Source organism: Tubulanus polymorphus, chromosome 9 (genome assembly GCF_964204645.1).
Source record: "Tubulanus polymorphus chromosome 9, tnTubPoly1.2, whole genome shotgun sequence".
Taxonomy (NCBI): Eukaryota; Metazoa; Nemertea; class Palaeonemertea; order Tubulaniformes; family Tubulanidae; genus Tubulanus; species Tubulanus polymorphus.
The window spans coordinates 14,631,958-14,651,271 of record NC_134033.1 but is presented as its reverse complement, the minus strand read 5'-3'; the positions used below and the strand labels follow the sequence as shown (position 1 = coordinate 14,651,271).

General features: G+C 40.8%; 1 protein-coding gene across 1 annotated transcript; it reads right to left on the bottom strand.

The window, feature by feature from the left end:
- Positions 1–3,110: 3,110 nt before the first annotated feature.
- On the bottom strand, positions 3,111–17,769 carry LOC141910593 (gamma-tubulin complex component 6-like). The gene is made up of 25 exons (XM_074801284.1): positions 17,372–17,769; positions 16,844–16,998; positions 15,909–16,146; positions 15,582–15,663; positions 14,964–15,145; positions 14,590–14,617; positions 14,298–14,473; positions 13,684–13,888; positions 12,931–13,226; positions 12,574–12,637; positions 12,384–12,493; positions 12,192–12,283; positions 11,546–11,670; positions 11,007–11,146; positions 10,348–10,528; positions 9,937–10,052; positions 9,482–9,614; positions 6,824–9,137; positions 6,637–6,732; positions 6,008–6,297; positions 5,403–5,562; positions 5,129–5,299; positions 4,351–4,567; positions 3,822–4,015; positions 3,111–3,702 (listed from the first exon to the last, which is right to left on the bottom strand). The coding sequence occupies exons 1-25, from the start codon at positions 17,569–17,571 to the stop codon at positions 3,605–3,607; spliced, it is 6,063 nt and encodes a 2,020-aa protein (XP_074657385.1). The 5' UTR covers positions 17,572–17,769; the 3' UTR covers positions 3,111–3,604.
- Positions 17,770–19,314: the final 1,545 nt, after the last annotated feature.

The following is a 19,314-nucleotide window of genomic DNA, read 5'->3' as shown; positions in this document are numbered from 1 at the left end:
CCGGCTGCTGCGGAGAAACAAGGTATCAAATGTTCGAAACGAGCATGCGTGGAGTAATCATTTCGCTCTCAGCAGAGATAGTTGATCAGTGATGAATTCATGATCTTTTGAATAACGATTTCCATCCATTTGAATTGCTAAAAAGATAAGTTAAAAAGATTAGAACATGACTTGAGGATAAATTCAACTGTTCCTGGGTTACCATTTCGCTTGGAGGGCCGAACTTGCACGCGTAGATATTTGAAATCCCGGTCTGATAGAGACTGCCAAGTACACTGTTAGTATTTACGTTTCAGTGTTGGAGCTGTTCACGATGGGGCTGGCAACAATTGCTCGAAAACTGAACAGAATATCATGACTCCCATACTAAAGCCGTTTGATGAGACGAACGTCCAAAATGGCTTTGTATTCTCGAAATGCTCGAAAGACGATATCACAAAATTCTTGAAACAACTAACCGATAATCAAGCGAAGTACAAGTGAGTGAAAGATTTAGGGTGAAACCGTAAATTCTGATTCTACGGGCACTCCCTACATGGTCACTACAGGGAACCCCGTGATTACTCTCCCGGACGTAACGATATTGATAAAATAGACTGGTTTCTGCCCTGAACCGAGTGTTCCAGTCTTCGTGGTGGTCTTACACTCCTCGGCAAGATTTACGCAGTAAAGTCTCAATTAGATCTTCCAGGTACTAGTGTATAAGACCACCACGGAGACGAAATAAAATTGTGTATACCACATGCTCAAAATAAGGCGCGTTCATACTACCACTCGTTAATAGACCGTTCCTGGTACGGGCCAAATTAATGAGTATGGTGCCTTCACACACGCGTTGCAAATGTGGCTACTTATTAATACCGTAGTTATTAGTGGCCCCGCAAGATGTCGCCATGAGTATTTTACCCCGAAATTCTAACTGATAGATTTTTGAGTCTCTAGCTGTGACATTTTTTGATGACTGCGGCCTATCATGGACACAGTCATCATCTATAGTAAATTCTAGGACATCTTCAAATCATTAAAGAAAAGCGGCAGCAATTTTCTACTGAAAGAACATTAATTTCAGCCAGCCGAATTGCTTGGTCACTAACGACGCCATTCGTGCGCGGCCAAACGTGATTTCAACAGAAACGAAATATCCGGGATTCATGTACACCGCACACGAACAGTGTCGGGAATTTTTTGAAAACAAATTGAGCCAACATTGCAAACCAGGGAATGAACGGTCAGGGGTACGTATTACCATCCTCGTTTGCCAGGGTCTGATTGCCTCTCGCCAAAGCTAGCGCTCACGCAAACACTGGCCGCAAACCCTTCATTGGACTGGTGGCCGCTTAGACGCAGCCTGTCCGCTAATGTAATGAAACGTATGCGTCGGTGTGAGCTTTGGCAGGAGGCAATCAAACCCAAAGAAATGTATCATCTTCACTTTCTTCTCCGAATGATGTCTTGAAAAGTCCACCTTGATACTTGCAATACTTTTTCATCTTAGCCCGAAGTATGCGTAAATCTACAATGTAGCTCCCCGGTAAATAGCGGGTGTCCGTTACTCAGGTATACCGATACCAGGGCGGCTGAGGGTACTATTTGTGGTAACTCCAAGTGGTGCATCCAAGGAAAATGTGTGCCTATTCCTATAGGGGACCTTCCGATGATTGACAACCACAACGTTCCAGGTATCATTGTGATATTTAGCCTACAAATTGATACCTTGTTTCTCCTTTGATCTGCCCTAGCTTAAAAGTTGACCCTGCCTATCTACCCTGCACATAACGTCTTTTTAAATCACGATGAAGCTAACAATTACAAAACCCGGCAGGCAAATGAAATGAAAACTGATTACATAGTTTTATTGCGGTTTACAAAACGACCCGGCTGATTAAGACAAACAAGGTATCATTTTAACCTTATATTTGACTGGAATTTCTTTGGACTTATTTCTCTACTGGGACACAATTAAAACCTGTGGATCGTGTTTCATCTTCCAGATTCATGCCCTTACGGTGATACGTTAGTATTTCCGGGCAATTCAAGATGCGCAGACCACGCCAATAATCCAAATCTGTGCGTATATTATCCTTATGGTTGCTGTAAAACCTGCGATAAAACCAGCCCGGTAAGTGAATGACATCCACATTCTACGAGGAAAAAGATACTGTTCCCCGAGCTGGACACTAAAATTGAAATTGAAATTTACTCTTCATCACATCTTGATACATGTAATATAGAAAGCCCCGGCTTAAACACGATGTATAAAGATGCGTGTAATTCATAGCAATCAGAATTATGATCATCCTCCCTATGGCAGGGATTCGAACCTGATGGCATCGCTACACTCAGCCACGGCACGAACAGTGGTGATGCCATTAGGTTCGAATCCCTGCCGTTGGAGGATGATCGGATCAATAATCATTACGTCATTCTTAACAGTTTTTGGGAAGAACTGAGAAATATCAAGTGAGCATATGTACAAAGGGTGGTAAACGTGTTCATTTCCACTTCTTTTCAGAATGTCTAAAGTTGTTGCGGGCGACCTGGAATATTGTATAAACATCCTTTTTTTGATATGCACCCAGGTGATCTGGTGTTCTCGATAATTCTACTTCGCATATATAGTTACGGATGTCACGTAATTAATTAACTCAACCATAAACACGAGATTGTCAACATTTGATAAATATATACATATTACTATTATCGTTTTAATACATCTACCGGTACACCGCGACTACACCGCGACCAGCTCTTTCAAGCAATATACTACATGTAATTGTATATTAAATGTCAATTCAACTGCTGCTGCTTGATGAAATAAAATTTTCTCTTCAGAATTTGTGATTTCAATAACTTCGTTCAATGGGTAGCGATTGCATTCAGAGTCGCGAAGGCATTCTCCTTCGACGGATTCGCACCTGACAGCATTGCCGAACGGCCACAGGAGGCGCAAAACCCTGTCTCTGATAAGACCGGGTCGCCGATATCCCCCGGGTTTCCAGAATGAAAATCAAATCAAATTCGTATGAATTAACACAAATTTATTCATTATATAATTGTAAATGTATTACAAAATTCGTTTCAAACTGACACATAAATGCAAATATACAAGAATACTTTCCAAAGACCGTTTACATTTTTCTATATTTGTCCAGCAAATAACGTACAACACAATAACGGGTACCACATAGTATAGGCGGCCTCCTTACACGTAATACATGACCAGCACGAAATAGTTTAATCTCACGATGATTATCGAATTTTTGTTAATATGAAAAGTATGTTTGTGGCCTCCAACATCAACAAGCAGTTGTTCTTTAGGCATTCTAAAGGCATTTATCAAATGAAATTAGTATTTCGTACAAGAGTTCAGCAAAAAAGAAAAGTATGCAGCTCTGATTTTCATGATGTTCACACCACCACACGCTGTTAGATAATGTTATCAGAATTTATATACATATATCGCAACTAAATTTGATTTACTGTAAACATTTCTAGTTCATCTAATATACAGAATTATTAATCCTAAGCCAGATTCAGTTGACCTGAAGATTGGGTGTTCACAACGAATGTTCACTTGAATAGACATTCTACTAATGACAAACAGTCAGGCGTCATTCATGTAGTAATTGTTGTAATTGAGACGTAACAGCAGCTCTTGTAGATCGATCTGTTGATATCCTCGCAGAGTCAACTTCTTTACAACTGAAACAATAGATATCAATACAACGCGTAAGAAACACATTGGGTATCGCCAGGCGCTATAGATTGTGTAGTGTTTGGCGTGCAAAGGAGTAAAACTAGAAACAAATGAAGATTCGAACCTTGAAATAGAAAAGTTGAGTATTGTTTGAATGATTTGTAGGACGCTTTTGCGTGTAGAAATCCGGCGTGGACCATCTGATCGTTTTTCAGTTTCCACGGTGACCATATTATCTGCGATCGGAAACGGATGATGATGTTGAATATGTCCTGGATGACTTTCATAATCGGTGCAGCTTTCGTGTTTAATAAACATCTGAAAATCAACAATAGGAGGCTATACTAGACTGTCCGACCATGCGTTGTGATCCCCATTTGCCAAAATTGGAATCCTCTACTGCTTAAGAATAACTTGTGTTAGACCAGAGCAGGGGTGGATTTAGGGGGTGAAAACCAGAAATCAGAAAATGCATCTTCTTGGGTTAATTTCATCAAAAATATCTAATACCAAAGGAGGGGCCCACCAGTCGCCATTGACATTGATATATCCGGGATGTGCCTTTTCTTATCTTCTAGATCCTGGCCTTCCAATTTTCCTAGATCCACCCCAGCTAGAGATCTGTTTTATAGAAAACAGTGGGATATTCGTACCTGAATATAGCTTTATTGAGATACTCGGAATGTCGTTCGTGTAAATCATCGAGATTCTGTACGTTGTTATCGAGATCTTCTTGAAACTGTTTCCACGTAACGTGAATAACCTGCGTCGATAGATAACCCTGCATCGTGTGCACAAAATGATCCATTTCATGTCGATACGTCTGTAAGTGGCGGAACTGTACTGATCGTGTCATATCGTTGACCGTCGCTGAAAAATAGGAGGTGAGCCCATCATGATAGGAGGCAGAGCAGAATATGATTGGAAAGCAGTTTAACATGCTTGGAAGGCAGTGCAACATGTTGGAAAGCAGTCCATCATCATAGAAAACTCAATAAGAGCATGATAGGAAGGCGGTCCAGCATGATTGAACGTGGTTCATCATGATCAGAAGGTAGTCCAACAGGAGGTTGTTCATAGTCGTTAGAAGGCATTCTAGCCTAGTTGGAAGGTAGTTTAACATGGTTGGAAGGTAGTTTAACATGGTTGGAAGGTAGTAGTCCAATATGGTTGCAAGGTACTTAGTCCAATATGAAAAGCAGTCCATCACGATTGGAAGGTAGACCAACATGAGCGGAGGTTGTTCATCATCATTGGAAGGCAGTCCAGCCTAGTTGGAAGGTAGTTCATCGTGGTTGGGAGGCAGTCCATGATGTTAGATGGTAGTACAACATCATTGAAAGACAGCACACCATATTTAAACAATGTACCAATCAGCAGAACCCCGAACTACACAATATTTGACAGTTAACCCACAATTGAATACGTTACCATCGTGTTTCAGTCGATGCCAGATGTCTTTGATGATCCAACTTATTCTCTTCATTTGTAACATGAAAGTGAAAACTCGGTTATATTTGTCCAAACAATTGTCGGTGATTACAATGTTCAAGGGCCACTTCACTTTGTATTGTAAATCTAAACAGTTGATGGCACTGGCAGCTGAAATAGAAAACAAATAATATTTGAATTATCTTCTGCAAGGACAGAAAATGCGGTAATTCACAAATTGAATGCCAGGTTTTCTAGTTTTCACCGGACTTACTGTTAAGTTGTAGTATGGCAGGAATGTATTTAACTCTGAAGCTGATATTTTCAGTAAGAGAAGTGTTCTCGGCGTGTATCGACGATCGCAAAGCTTTCGTTAATATTCGATTCAACGAGACTGGGTTCAACACCTCGTGTGGCATACAGTCCGTCGATAGCTGGAAAACATTGAACCATCAATAACGTAAGATTTATTTGAGCATCAATTGATTGAAACATTACAATAAATACATGATAGAAATAGGAAATTGATTAGAGGAGTCTGAACAGAGCCATGAAGGTTTAGCAATCATTGCGGACATTTAAGTCCCTTGGGAAAAAAGGTTGAGTGATGAATAATAAAAGATTATGATAGATAACGGTAAGTAATCATAAATAATGGCAATAAGAAATACTTCTAAATAATAACAAGGTCATATTTTATAGATTTTTTCAACATACTATCAAAATATTACATTCTGTAACGGCAAGTTTGCCACAAGTTTGAATTGTGTACTCAGTTTGCTGCTAACTGATTCTATAAGGATAACTTTGTTGATGGTAAACAATGATAGTTAGAAAACGTTAGAAATCAGGGGTTCATAAATCGCAAATAATTCTTACCCTTTCGAATAACGAATCACTTAGAGTTTGACCAAATTCGCCGTCTTCCAGAAACAAATACATGCGCAATGCTTCGAAGTGACGATCGATTTCGAGTTCGTTGAAGAAATAGTTCAACAGGCTTCGATTGACGAGCGAAATCTGGGCGAATATCGGCGGAGCGAGGCATTTATTCATCAGCGAATCGAGCGGCTGATAACGCAACGTATCGACATGCTCGATCTCGGGAACCGGCGAACTTAAACTGCGCGTCATCTCCTCTTTCAGTATTTCACCCATTCGTTCTAGACCTGTAACAGACGCAGAAACATCACACGACAATGAAATCAATTCAGGGTTCTTTTAGGGAGTTTTTTGTGCTATTCGTCATCCACAAAAACGAGATGCCAAAAATTCGAATTCCCCGATTAAACTATAAGATTAGGGGCTGTTTCTTCTCAAGAGGTCCTTTGTGCCACTTGTCACCAGCGAGAACAACAAAATACGCTCTAGAGGAATTTCTATTTACAGAGCGTCTTAAAAGCCACTTTTTAGAAATATATTCCGTAATGAAACTTTGAGATTGTTTTAATTCAAAGTGCTTTTGAATAATGAACTATTCTCTTCATCAAGTACATATCACAACTCACCAATATCCGGGTAATGGTATGGTTTAACTCCTGATTCACTGATGAAAGCGTCCGCGATTTCCTCATCCGTTTCTTTATCAAACTCTTCATCATTTTCTATAAAACAAAAATCATATCTAGAGAACTGTTTTGGTGTCGAAATGAGATTGTTATAAGGTTTATTCATCGGTTTCTAGACCTCGCGTACCTTCGATCGTAAGAGGCGACGGATTGTAGTCGTCATTTTTCGCTCCATAAAGTAACTTCTCGACCGACGACGCCGACGGATGCGAACCGTGTTTATTCCTCGTTTTAAACCGGTTCAAGCGAACAGCCTCCGACATTTCTTCGCTTTCCGTCGACGGGTGTGAGACGGGGCCGTGATCGTCAGAACCAGTTGGAGTTTCAAACACCGAATCCGTAAGTCCGCGCCCGTGCTGCGTCTTCGGCGTCGAAGCGCGCGCCATCCCTTCGTCGAATCGTAAAACGTTCTCGGATTGCTCCGACGGGTGATGCCCGTGCTGAAGATTACGATATTTGAATCGATCCTGACGAATTCCTTCTATATCCGAGGCTTCGGTTTCCTGCGAGATATAACCGAGAGCGCCGCGTCTGCTATCAGACTGCGATGACTCGATATTCCGGTCGATCTGTGATCTACGAACACCAGCTTCGGAATGATACCCGGTTTCATCGGAAACATGACTGCACGAACGTTCTACTCGATCCACTCCGGTAGAGCTGGGCGAGTTGAACCCATAACTAACGGCATAGTCACTTTCAACCGGGGCGACACTATCAGTTTTCGGCATGATGATATCTGAACCGGTCTGCTGAGAGGCATGAGAGCCGTGTTTATTCATCTGTTTGTACTTATTGACTCTAATTTCATCGATTTGTTCGTTTTCGTTGTCATGCATGAACGGACCGACAACGGCGGGTGATTCTACGGCTTCTAATCGCGGCCCCGTTTCGACCGATGAAGGATATATGACATCCGAGCCGGACTGCTGCGAGGCGTGTCGTCCAGCAGTGTTTATCATTCTAAAACGATCTGCTCTCGAATCTATATCCATCACTCCGCCTTCTGTTTCATCAGATGGATTATCTAGCACCAATCCCCGCGGTGACGCATCCTCAGACGTATCGGTTTGCTGCGAGGCGTGGCGTCCGTGGATGTTCAAACTTTGGAATTTTCTCAGTCTGATTTGTTCGACGTCTAGACGTTCGTTTTCACTCCACCTGTTATGAGTTCTAACTTCTTGCGTCGATTCAGCGGACCTTCGGTCGCCGGGACTCTGTTGACCTTTACCCATTCCTGGTTCGGAATGATAACCTGTTTCATCAGACACGCAACTGACGGGACGTTGTTCTCCAGGACATACTGCCGTAGCACACGGTGAACTGTAGCCTACCAAATCATCGCTTTCTTTATCAGTTTCAGGCATGATGACATCCGAGCCGGTCTGCTGCGAGGCATGTCGTCCTGCAGCGTTTATTATTCTAAACCGATCCGCTCTCGAATCTATATCCATCACTCCTCCTTCTGTTTCATCAGACGGATTATCTAACACTAATCCCCGCGGTGATGCATCCTCAGACGTATCGGTTTGCTGCGAGGCGTGGCGTCCGTGGATGTTCAAATTGTGGAATTTTCGTAATCTAATTTGATCGAGATCTAGTTGTTCGGTTTCGTCGGTGATGTGAGAAGAAGCCGTTTCCAGACTGGTATCTTTCATTTCTAGATGATCAGTACATATACTTATAGAAATATCGGAAGTTTCCACAGAAGTTTCGCCATCAACTCGATTGATTGTCATAAAGCTTTCAACGGAACCTGCAACTTCTTCTTTCAATGTATCTACGGAACCAAAATCTCCATCTGCCATTGCTCCTTTCGCTGCATCCATAGCCCTTTCTACACCTACAGCTCCTTTACCAGTAGCGATAACTCCTTTCTCCTGAGATATTGTAATGTCATCAATATCTCCTTCGAAGCTGACCACATTCGCTTTATCCATATCCGAAGCCCTTACATCTCCCGGAGCCATATCTGCTTTCACATTCGCAGAATCTGAATCGACTTCATTGGTAGTAGTCGCACCTTGCTCAGTGCTATTCACAGAACCTTCAACAATATTTGCAGCTGTTACACTGATATCTACAGTTCCATCTGTTCTATCCACAGTTCCATCTGTCCTATCTACCTTTGTGTCTGTTCCACCATTCATTCCTGCGTCCACCGTCACACTTTCGTGAAGACGTTCTTGAGCCCAATTGGGCATTTCAGGAATCCCATCGACGGGTTCATCAGTAATTGTTATTGTGGCTGAGGTGTTTAAGCGACCAGCAGCCCATTTCGGTAAACTTCTATCCTCCTGTATCTCAGAAACAGGAACTTCTGAATTCTCAATCGACAACATATCCTCTTTAGTGTCGGTAAGACGTTTTGCCGCCCAGGGAGGTAAATTCGCAACATCTATTGGTTCGATGCCAGAGACTGTGTAATCAGGCATGTCATGCTGAAATGGTGAAGTAGACATTGTTGACAAAGTTTGATAACTTCCTGCAGAAGGGTTCATACACATCAGTTAACCCAAAATTCCCTGATTTTCCTGGACCCTTGACCAAAAATTCCCTGATTAAATCATACATCCTCAGTGGGGGCTGTTTCTTATTAAGAGGTTTCTTTTGCCACTCAACGCCAGCAAGGCCTTAAAAATTCAAATTCCCTGACTTCAGAAGAGTCAGAATTCCCTGATTTCCCCACAGTGAAGGGAAAAATACATCTTTCTGATCTGTAAATAACCTGCTACATCATCATAAGCAAACCTCGTAATCTTGTGAGGCAATGATTTAAACTCACCTGTAATTTGTCTGATTCGAAGAACTGTCGTCGAGCTTCCGCTAATTTCGCTCGTTTCACCTTCCATAAAGCTCGTTGTTCGCGAAGTTCAGCTTCTTCCATCAGTTTACGGTATTTTTCGACCAATTCTTCCCTATAAATGACATGAAAAAGTACCTTTAAACGTGGTCGAACATAATCGTATCATAGTCTTTTTTTTCAAAATCATCTAATCTTAGATCTCTATGGTGTTTGATACACTAATAGTAGGCCTCAGGTATAGTACAGTGAAACCTCATGAATTGGATGAAATGATTTATCGCATGAAACAGACAGAATTTCATTCCAAATAGGACAATTCTGGAAACAACAGTTATAACCAATATATTGTCTCTGTGGTCTCCTAAAGTTCATTGTACCAATGTTACACTGTATTTAGTCTCCTCAAATTTTTGAAATGGGTTTAATTTTCATACTTAGCTTCTTCTTGCAACCGTTTCAGTTCTGGATCGACTGCATCTTCCTGTTCAGTGAGCACGGCCATTATCGCTATATCATCTTCTTTCTCTTTCTCCTGGGCCGACGCACGCCTCTGCAGAAAAAAAAAACATTTGTAAATAAATTTTCATCAAACAATTCTACAAATTAATCTATTTTATTCATTTATTTTCAGCAAAGATTTCAGATCAAAAACCCACACATCTGATCTTGAAACTGTCTGCCCCAAAAATATGTTAAGAAACCAATCACAACTGTATGACTTATAAACCTGCAGTCAATCCCTGATGTAACTGATATGGGTTGACTGTAGTTTCTTTTCCAATTTTGGTCCCATTAGCCGCTATGACATTATATGCGAGGAAATGGTGTCATTCCAAAATACTCACAACGAGATCTTTTTCCATTTGACGTTTAAGGAAAGCGAATTCCGCGCGTTTTTTCGCGTCTGCCGCTTTTCGTTTTTCGAGGTTCTTCGCTTGAACTTTGTGAACTAGCAGATTCGCCTCCTTCCTCGCTTCCATCACGCGCATTTTCTTCTTCTCAGCAGCTTTTTTCAGCATTTCAACCCTATAGATATTTACCATATTTCAATAATTTAGTCATAATTTAGTGGGATAAGGCATAATACTGTTGCATTCACTATCAGCGCTGAGTGATAAGTGGGTTCGAGTCCTGCTGGCTGGTTTACAGTATGCGGGCAACACTTCAAAGGCCGAGGTCCCATCATTAGGTTAAATCAACAATCCATTAGGGTAGTCTTGGTAAGGCCAATATCCAAACGACATAAACCCAATAAACAAGCAAATAATACAATAATGAGTAGACAAATATGATAATTTTACACTTAATGTGGCTAGATGTATGACTAGCCAAATCCGTTGTAGACCCTTAATTGGCTTCACACACCAAAAATTGGTTGTAATGATGAAATTGAGAATGATGTGATGGTTAATGAAATGAAGGGTATAGAAATATACAAATTAAGATGAAATTGAATTGAAAAGATTTTCCTGCGGTGATGTCCAATCAAGTTGGACAGACTTACCGAGTCATCACCCTATCGGACGCTTCGTTTTCCATGTAGGTTACGTAACGACGGCATTTCGAGTTGATCGTCGAAAGGTGCTGCTCGGAAAAACAGATATACACCGGCGGTACGACTTGGTGAGACTTGGCCAGGAAATGCTGCAATTAGAAAACGAACCAAAACTTATAGATATCAACTGCCAGCACTCGTCTATAGAAGGCTAAAGTCCACTGCGCTTAATAAGCAATATATAGCAAGTATAACGCACTCAAGTTTTAAGTCTACTTGACTGATTTTGGTCAGAATGCTATCGATTTGTATAGTTACGCTGGATCAACTTAACCTGCCCAGCTATCAGTATAACTGACCAGTTTCATCTCTTTTTTGATCTTAAAATAGGGATTTACCCTTTTATCTGTCTAATTGGTAGATTTCGTTTGATTTTTTTTGATTTGGTGACCCTTTCAAACCCACTACACCCGCCGGCAGCAAAACAGCGAGTCGTCCCCGGGATTAATTTCACCAAATTCGAAGAAAAAATACTTTTTAATACTCACATCGGGACAGCACAGTGTTAGCAGATTCACCGATTTACCGCACAAATAGATATCAGTCATGATTTTACCCAAAAAGCTCGTCTCATCTGGCAGCAGTTCATAACCATGAGTCCAGTAGAATTTATCTACAAACACAACAACAATGACGACTTTAGGCTAAAGCTAAAAATAAATTGATACCTTCTTTCTCATTTCTACTGAGCTTTAAAGTCAACCCGGCCAGCCGCGTATCTACCCTGTACATTATTACTTTTTTGAAATCAGGATCGAGCTAGCCATAACATACCCGGCAGCTATAGAAATGAACTGATTAGAAATTTTATTGCAGTTTACAAAATGACCGACCGATTAGGAGAAACAAGGATTACGCCAGATTCACTAATCAGTATCATTTCTAACAACAATCGTGGATTTCTTTTCAGATTCTTTGCAGATTTCATGAGGGGAGGCCCAAAACTTAGATGAAAGTTAATTGAAAATGAACTTTTTATTTTCAATTGAGTTGACCAATTGATACACGCCATCTAGCTGGTTAGTGGTCGACGCGGGTCTTCATTACTGAAGTCGATTTAGAAGTTTCAATATTCAAGCTTCTCGGAAATGGTCCCAGGACTCGGGGCAAATCTGCAGCTAACACAACACGTACCTCGGCTGTATAGATGATCTTCATTCATTTTTATCATGAACTCATTGAACGCATCTTTATAGATGCCACGGAAAATCCAGTCTTTCAAAAACCTGAAAACATAAAATAATCATATTCACGATTAAATTTCCGAGCAGTTTGAATCGAGATTATTTCAGTTTTTCAATCAGTTAAATGAGTTAAATAACTTACACGGTAAACGGCACACAACAGTTCGTCAGAAGATACAGTAACATCGTATAGTGATCCATGGCACAGTTAGCGAGCGTGTGTTCATACAAATACATCAACAATTTCAACCCCTAGAAATAACGAGATATCGTACGTACAGGTAGATGAGGGGCGCGGGTTAAACTGGCCTTTCCCACAGTTAGAAACTTACAGTCGGGAAGTTACTTTCTTGACCGGAACCGAGAGAATCGAGTTTACACAAGCCAACCAAATACCTAGCGAGGTAACAATAAATATGCGAAAGATCAGTCGCGAACCCTTGACAGTTGACAGACTTGAAGGTGGTACATACGAGTTGGACAGAAATAAGCAAGGATAGCCGAGATTGGGCCCGTTAAATAGGACGGCCATTTTTATTTGACTTGCTTCTCCCTAATTTTTCCTTGACTATTCCCTGACATGCAAGTTGTTTTTTTTTTTACTTGATCCTGACCTGTCCCTGATGTCCAGATAAGTGGCCACCCTGTTAAACCAGAAAGATACCCAAAAATTTTACAAAACATTTTACCCGATTTGGCGCATTAGTTTTTCCAGCATACATTTCATCTCGAGCACGGTTTTATGATTCGGTACGGAGGCCACGGCTGTGTTGTAATAGTAGAGGTATCTGCGTATAGCGCGAGCGAACGCCTGGAACACGTTACCCTTACTGTAAAACGATAGTTTCGACGTCTGATGAGCGAAACGATCGAGTTTACGACAACTCTCACCGCATTCGATGAATTCCGAACACGACGCGCGCAACGACTCCGTCGATAAACCGGAGATTTTAACGCCTTCGTACATCGTAAATTTACCAGTTGCCTGAAATTGTAAATATATCAATTGTTGTTTGACAACAGACTATGCTGTATAACCCATCGTGTTGTGTACAATCAAAGCAATTAGCAAAGACGCAATGTATGAAAGGACCTTGTTCTTTTAATAAATGTGTGATTACAAATATTTTCCAAGGAATATTTTCAGGATTTGAGGAGTATTTGAGGGCTAACACTAAGAATTTTAGGTATTTTGTTGAATGTGTTCCCTCAAAATTGAATTTGGAATTTAAGGTCATCTGACTGAGGGATTTGATAGACCGTAGGAACCCTGTTTAGCACAAGACTAACAAATTGAATATTAGCACAGATATTTCAATTCTACATTCAGGGAGTTTGTAACACAACGCATAATGAACTCACTAGATTCCAATGAACTCACTGGACTCTAACATACTCACTGGATTCTAATGAACTCACCAAGATACGTATGTTTTACTGACCTGGTTTAAAGAGAATGTTTCAGAAGGCACTCCGACCAGTAAGTACTGTATATGTTTGATCAGTTGGCTCATCGTAACAATACGTTCACTAATGTGAACTGTAGCCGGATTTATTAATCTCAACCAACCATTAACGATTGAACACACGTGATCGAACGCTTCCGGTCCGGCCTCGGTTAGATACGGTTGTTCCTTTTCGGACGGTCTGAAATTTGAAAATGATGAATATATGGGTCGTGAATTAATCATAATTTAGCTAGAACCGCAGAGGAACACTCGATAGGACCCAATTCAGGAATGCCATGAATCAGATTGATGAACTCTGGAATTTTCAGACTTTTTCACATTCTTACAATCAGTTTTTTCGCATAACTTTTCACATTTTTCATGTAAAGATCAAATATAACATACCGGTAAACAGTTACTGATCACAACATTAAAATCAAATTTCTTAAACTTCAACACAGATAGCTTATGCATAAATTCTGAGCTGCACATTTTAAGGCATAAAAAGGGGCCAAAGTATTTTGACGGACACTTTTTCTGAATTTTTCAAGCATTTTCATGACTTTTCAGATGCTTCAATTTTTTTCTACATCAAAAACTTTACTCACTTTCCTCTCGTTTCCCAGGTGTAGTGAGTATTCGGTTTATACAGTAAGGCCAGTTCCCACTGATCCAATTCTTCGCAGAACGGCGATCGCAATTTCATCCTCGACTCGACTGAGGATACCGATTCCGAATCGGTCCCTAAACCTTCGTCTTCCGATTCGTGTTGCCTGAGATTCTTCTTCGGATATGAAAAAAGGAACATCGATGAATATTAATGAAACGAAAAGAAAATCATCTTTTAAACCTGAAGCTATCCTTCTACGCAGAGCACTCAACATATTCAAATTCACTTACCTCCGTATATTTAGGAAATGCAGAATCACTGAAAAATTAGATTTAGAATTGGTTCAAGATAGAGAAAATATCATTAATTCTATCTACTACGAGAGAGGTCAGCGAACTTTGTTAAAAATCCCAAATTGGTAAATTGGTTAAAACAGTAATGAATGCGGTTGATACAGATAATTCTTAGGATTTACATAATTTAGACAATAAGGGATCTCAAAATTGTCAGATTGATAATCTTTCTGTTCAATATCATCGATTATGAACGCATGTAAGTGGCTGCCCTGATCAATTCATCCGCCATATTAAAGAGGTCTTTTTACTTAGAAAGCGAAAAATTCTCAAATTTGTGATTATCGTGAATTTTTTTGTAATTTACGAACCCGAGATTTTCCTCGTCGATGTCGGGAATTTCTAGTTTGATGTTTAAATCGGTCGTAGCGACGACGCCGTAGGTGAACGCTCCGAACAGAGTACGTCTGTTTCTCAATGAGTATGAGTCATCGTCAGCTGCTGCTGCTGCTGCTGCGTGCTGGTGCCTCATTCCGGGAGATACACTACACAACTACAAACAAAAATACAACATATCATTTAAAGGGCGGCCACTTTCCGCCCATTTACAAATTCCCTGAGTTTTGCCCCTGGTCTTTCCATGTTATAACACACAAAATTCCCGTGAATCTGCCGCAGGCGAATGGGCAAACAGTAAGAATGGTTTAAGTCCCAGTAATATCCATTAGATGGGGTTTGAAAGGGGCAGCCACCCATTTAAAACTTCTTCTGGATATTACTGGGTCATAAAACATTCATTTTTTTTTTTTTTGATCTTAAAATAGGGATTGTCCCTGCTAACTTTTAGTGTCAAACCATTACTTAACCAAATAACAGTGGAAACTGGCTGTTATTCTCAGACAGAGGGACACTACCTGGTCTACAAGACAAGGTGTACAAAAAGGATGGGTTAAAGAAACACCGGTAAATGAGGTATAAATAAAGTTTACCTTCATTTTATCAATGGAATCTTTGATGTAAGGGTTGTTGTTGTTGTTGTTCTGAATGGGTGGAACAGCATTGAACAAATAACTGAAAATAGACACATACGGTCCTTAAAACACAGACCAGCCAATCCACAATATAAGCACTCAAACATTTCTCAAAATTGAAGGAGTTTTGGGCATTCTCGAGCATCCTTAAAAACATTTTCTGTTTAGAAGAAATTTTTAAGGAATCAAGGAGTCGTAGAGACTCTGGACACTGGAATCGATGATGAACTCATCTGAATTGATGAGAATGGTTTATAAGAGACAATATATACAACTAGAACTTACTCTGGGAAGTGAGTATATGATATATTGTATTTATCATCGCGGCACGGCCGGACGTTCGTATCGCCGTAGACCGGAGCGCCATCTGGAATAACGAACACGTTCGGTTTCTGAGCGACGGGTATGAGAACGTCTCCGAGTATCGGGCAGGGGGCGCCGCCAGTTCGCGGAACATCGTCGTCTGCTTCGGCTAAACTCAATAACATCGATAATACTGATTTAACAGTAGCGCCCGAATCACCTAAACAGAGAACAAAAAACACACACGTCTTAAATCCATGGTTCTTACAGTTAGATAAATCAAAAATTCCCAGGTTTTTCCCAAGTATTTCATGGGTAATTTTTCAATTTATCCAAACGGAAATGAACAGATACCAAAATTTCTACAGTCAACATCTTAGTGGTAACTGGTTGATTAAGATGATTTTCAAGGGAAATCGCTGAAGAAAGTTACCTTCAGCAAATGTAATACAGCAAATATTTCCCAGCTGATTCGACGAAAATCTTTGAAATTCCCAAATATTTCCAACTGGGAATTATTATTTCAAAATTCCCAAGTTTTTCCCAATTTCCCTGTTCTGTGGCAACCATGTACAATTAGGTGAAACCAAAATTGAATGAACTTGCACACCAGGGGAGGATTTAGGGGGTGGTCTCAGAAGTCAGGGTCCCTGCCTTTCCACAAGTTTCCTCTTTCTTCAAGACCGAATAGTAAAAAACCTGCAAATTTGACAATCAGCATATCAGAACTTGCGTCTTTTTGGGTTCAATTCTTCAAAAATATCAAATACCGGTACTGATACGATGAGTCCAATATGCAGGTTATGATGGAGGGACCCCACTAGGGTCCATTGACAAGGAAGGCTAGTTTATCCGAAAAATGCCTTTTCTGTTCTTGTGGAACCCGGCCTTCCCCCGATGCACCTCTGCACACGTACCCTCATACAACTGAAGTCGACTCAATAAATCCTCCATCTTGTTCGCTTCGTCAAACTTTCGTTGGCATCGAAATTTCTCGAAGACGTATCCTAACGCTTGGTTAAACGGTCCGATATTCAGCTCGGTTCGCGCCGCCGCGTCGCACGGTTCATTTCTATAAACAGAATAAAATTCACATGTATCCGGTGAACTGGGTATGTATCCAGTCTGAATTAGGTATCCAGTGAACAGGGATCTAGTCGAATGGGTATCCAGTCCTTACTTGGTATCCAATCAATTGGGTATCTGATCAAATGGGATCAAGTCCTAACTGGGTATCCAGTGAGTTCTAACTGGGTATCTGGTCAAATGGGTAAGCAGTCAACTGGGTATCCAGTGAACTTGGTATCAATTGAACTGAGTATCAAATTGAATATCCCGTTAAATGGGTATCTAGTGATCTGGGTGTATTGGTAAATATTCAAGAAAAGTCTCGTCCAGTGTGAAACTATTACCAGCATTGATTATTAATAATTAATTTGACAAACCTGCGAAGTCTGAGTTGTTCGAAGTAAGCGTCGTACGTAGTTTTTTTCAATCGCCGTAACGCGACGCGTCGTTCGTGATACGGATCGACGCCGAGATTCGCATCGCGTATAACCTCGTTCAAACTCAGTTTCGCCAGACCCGTAAATAACGCCGTTATCCCAACTATTTCATCGTCATCGTCTTTCATCATTTCCATCATTATTTAGAATGCAAAGTTTGGCTCAAGCGAACTATTTAGTTAGGCCTAACCAGATTTTTTGAATGGATGGAACTAAAAAAATCAGAAATGTCAAAAAATGCTTCACTTTTTATTTTTCAAGCATCAGTCGACGATTCAATGGAATCATCATCTTTCTAAAATATGTTTTTCATATAAATTTCTTGTCGTTTTGTTGTTTGAATCTATGGAAGACCTCAGACGACATACGAGATATGAGATATAACATACGAGATATGAGATGCAACATACGAGATACGACATATGACATACGAGATACGACTTATTTACAGTACGGGTGTCCGTCCGCTAGCGCCACCGCAGTGTATATTTTTCAACATCTACTCGGCGTTGCGGCGTATACTACGACACGTGCGCAGGCAGTGGCGTATACATTAACTATGAATATCAATATGCGAAAAACGTTTCATTTGAAACGAAAAATATTTAAAAATATTCGATCAACCACTCCCGGGGACCGGCTTCTCGCTGTGACATCAGTGGGCGGCCACTCTTAGTAGTGTGAGACACCGATGGTCCGGTGATTCGAGTTGGCTCCAAATACGGGGCTACAGCCCCTAAATCCACCAAAAACGCCTCAAATTCCATTTTTGAGTGTACAAAAATCCCTCAAAAAGAGTTAGCCATGGCCCCTTCAAATTGGTGGTCACTAAGAATTGCGCCTAGTCAAGGGTTTAAACTTCGCGTTCGATCGAGGGTTTTCGATGAAAAATGAAAGATGTATGTATATTACGAATGCCGATGACCAAAGAGTTAAAAAAAAGTCCGACACACGCGGAATCTGTGTTTAGTGTACTATGATTTCAACGAATGAATTGAAACATGGACATGAATTAAAAATACTAAAGATAACATAGATCTATTGAATGAATTATTCATTAAATATCAGAATGGAGTTCCATTGTATCACTCTCAGCTCCTGGCCCTAGTCCAGCTGATTTCATTTATCACGACGTTTTTTGCGACGGGTGCAAACGCACCATACGAGCAACGTTCCGGTGTTCCGCTAATTCCCCGGTCTAAAGAAATGTTACTTGATATTTCCATGGATCTCTTATCTTTACAAATGTAAGAGCTGTTGTGTTTTGCTGAAGACTTATTCATGTGGGTCCTGTACTTTTGTCAATAAACAGTTTTAAAACTGACCATGACAATTGATAAGAATGATCTTAAATTGGATTCTCCGATTATGAAAGTTATTCAGATTCAGCCATTGGCCCTTTTCATGAAAGATGTCAGAAAAGAAAGATAGCCAAAAAGCACTCAGAATACACAAGTACCTAAATTGAACAAATTTTCAGGGGAGGACCCCAGACTATGGCTTCAGAAAGACAGTACCGCATACTGCCCTGGCGGTTAGCGAAAACTGGCCAGTCTCGACTCTCAATGGCTGGTCTAGTGGACTCACCAGTCTGCCCCAGTAGCTCGATAGGGATGGAATTTAGCTGGGGATTTCAAACCTTGAGAGAGAGCACGGGAGTTCTTAATCTGGATACCAGGGCGATGTACGGGTTCCCAGGTTGTTTGGGATTCAAGAACTCAGGCAGGGGTGTCAAACAGCGGATGAGGGGTACAAGGGGGCCGGGATTTCCGGCTGCGGAGTTTTTTTTAGAATTTTGATTTCTGATGCAGAAAAGCAGGCGGTTACGGCGGGCGGTGAACAGTAGTTATTTTTTCTGCAGGCATTGAGTAACCGGAACCCCG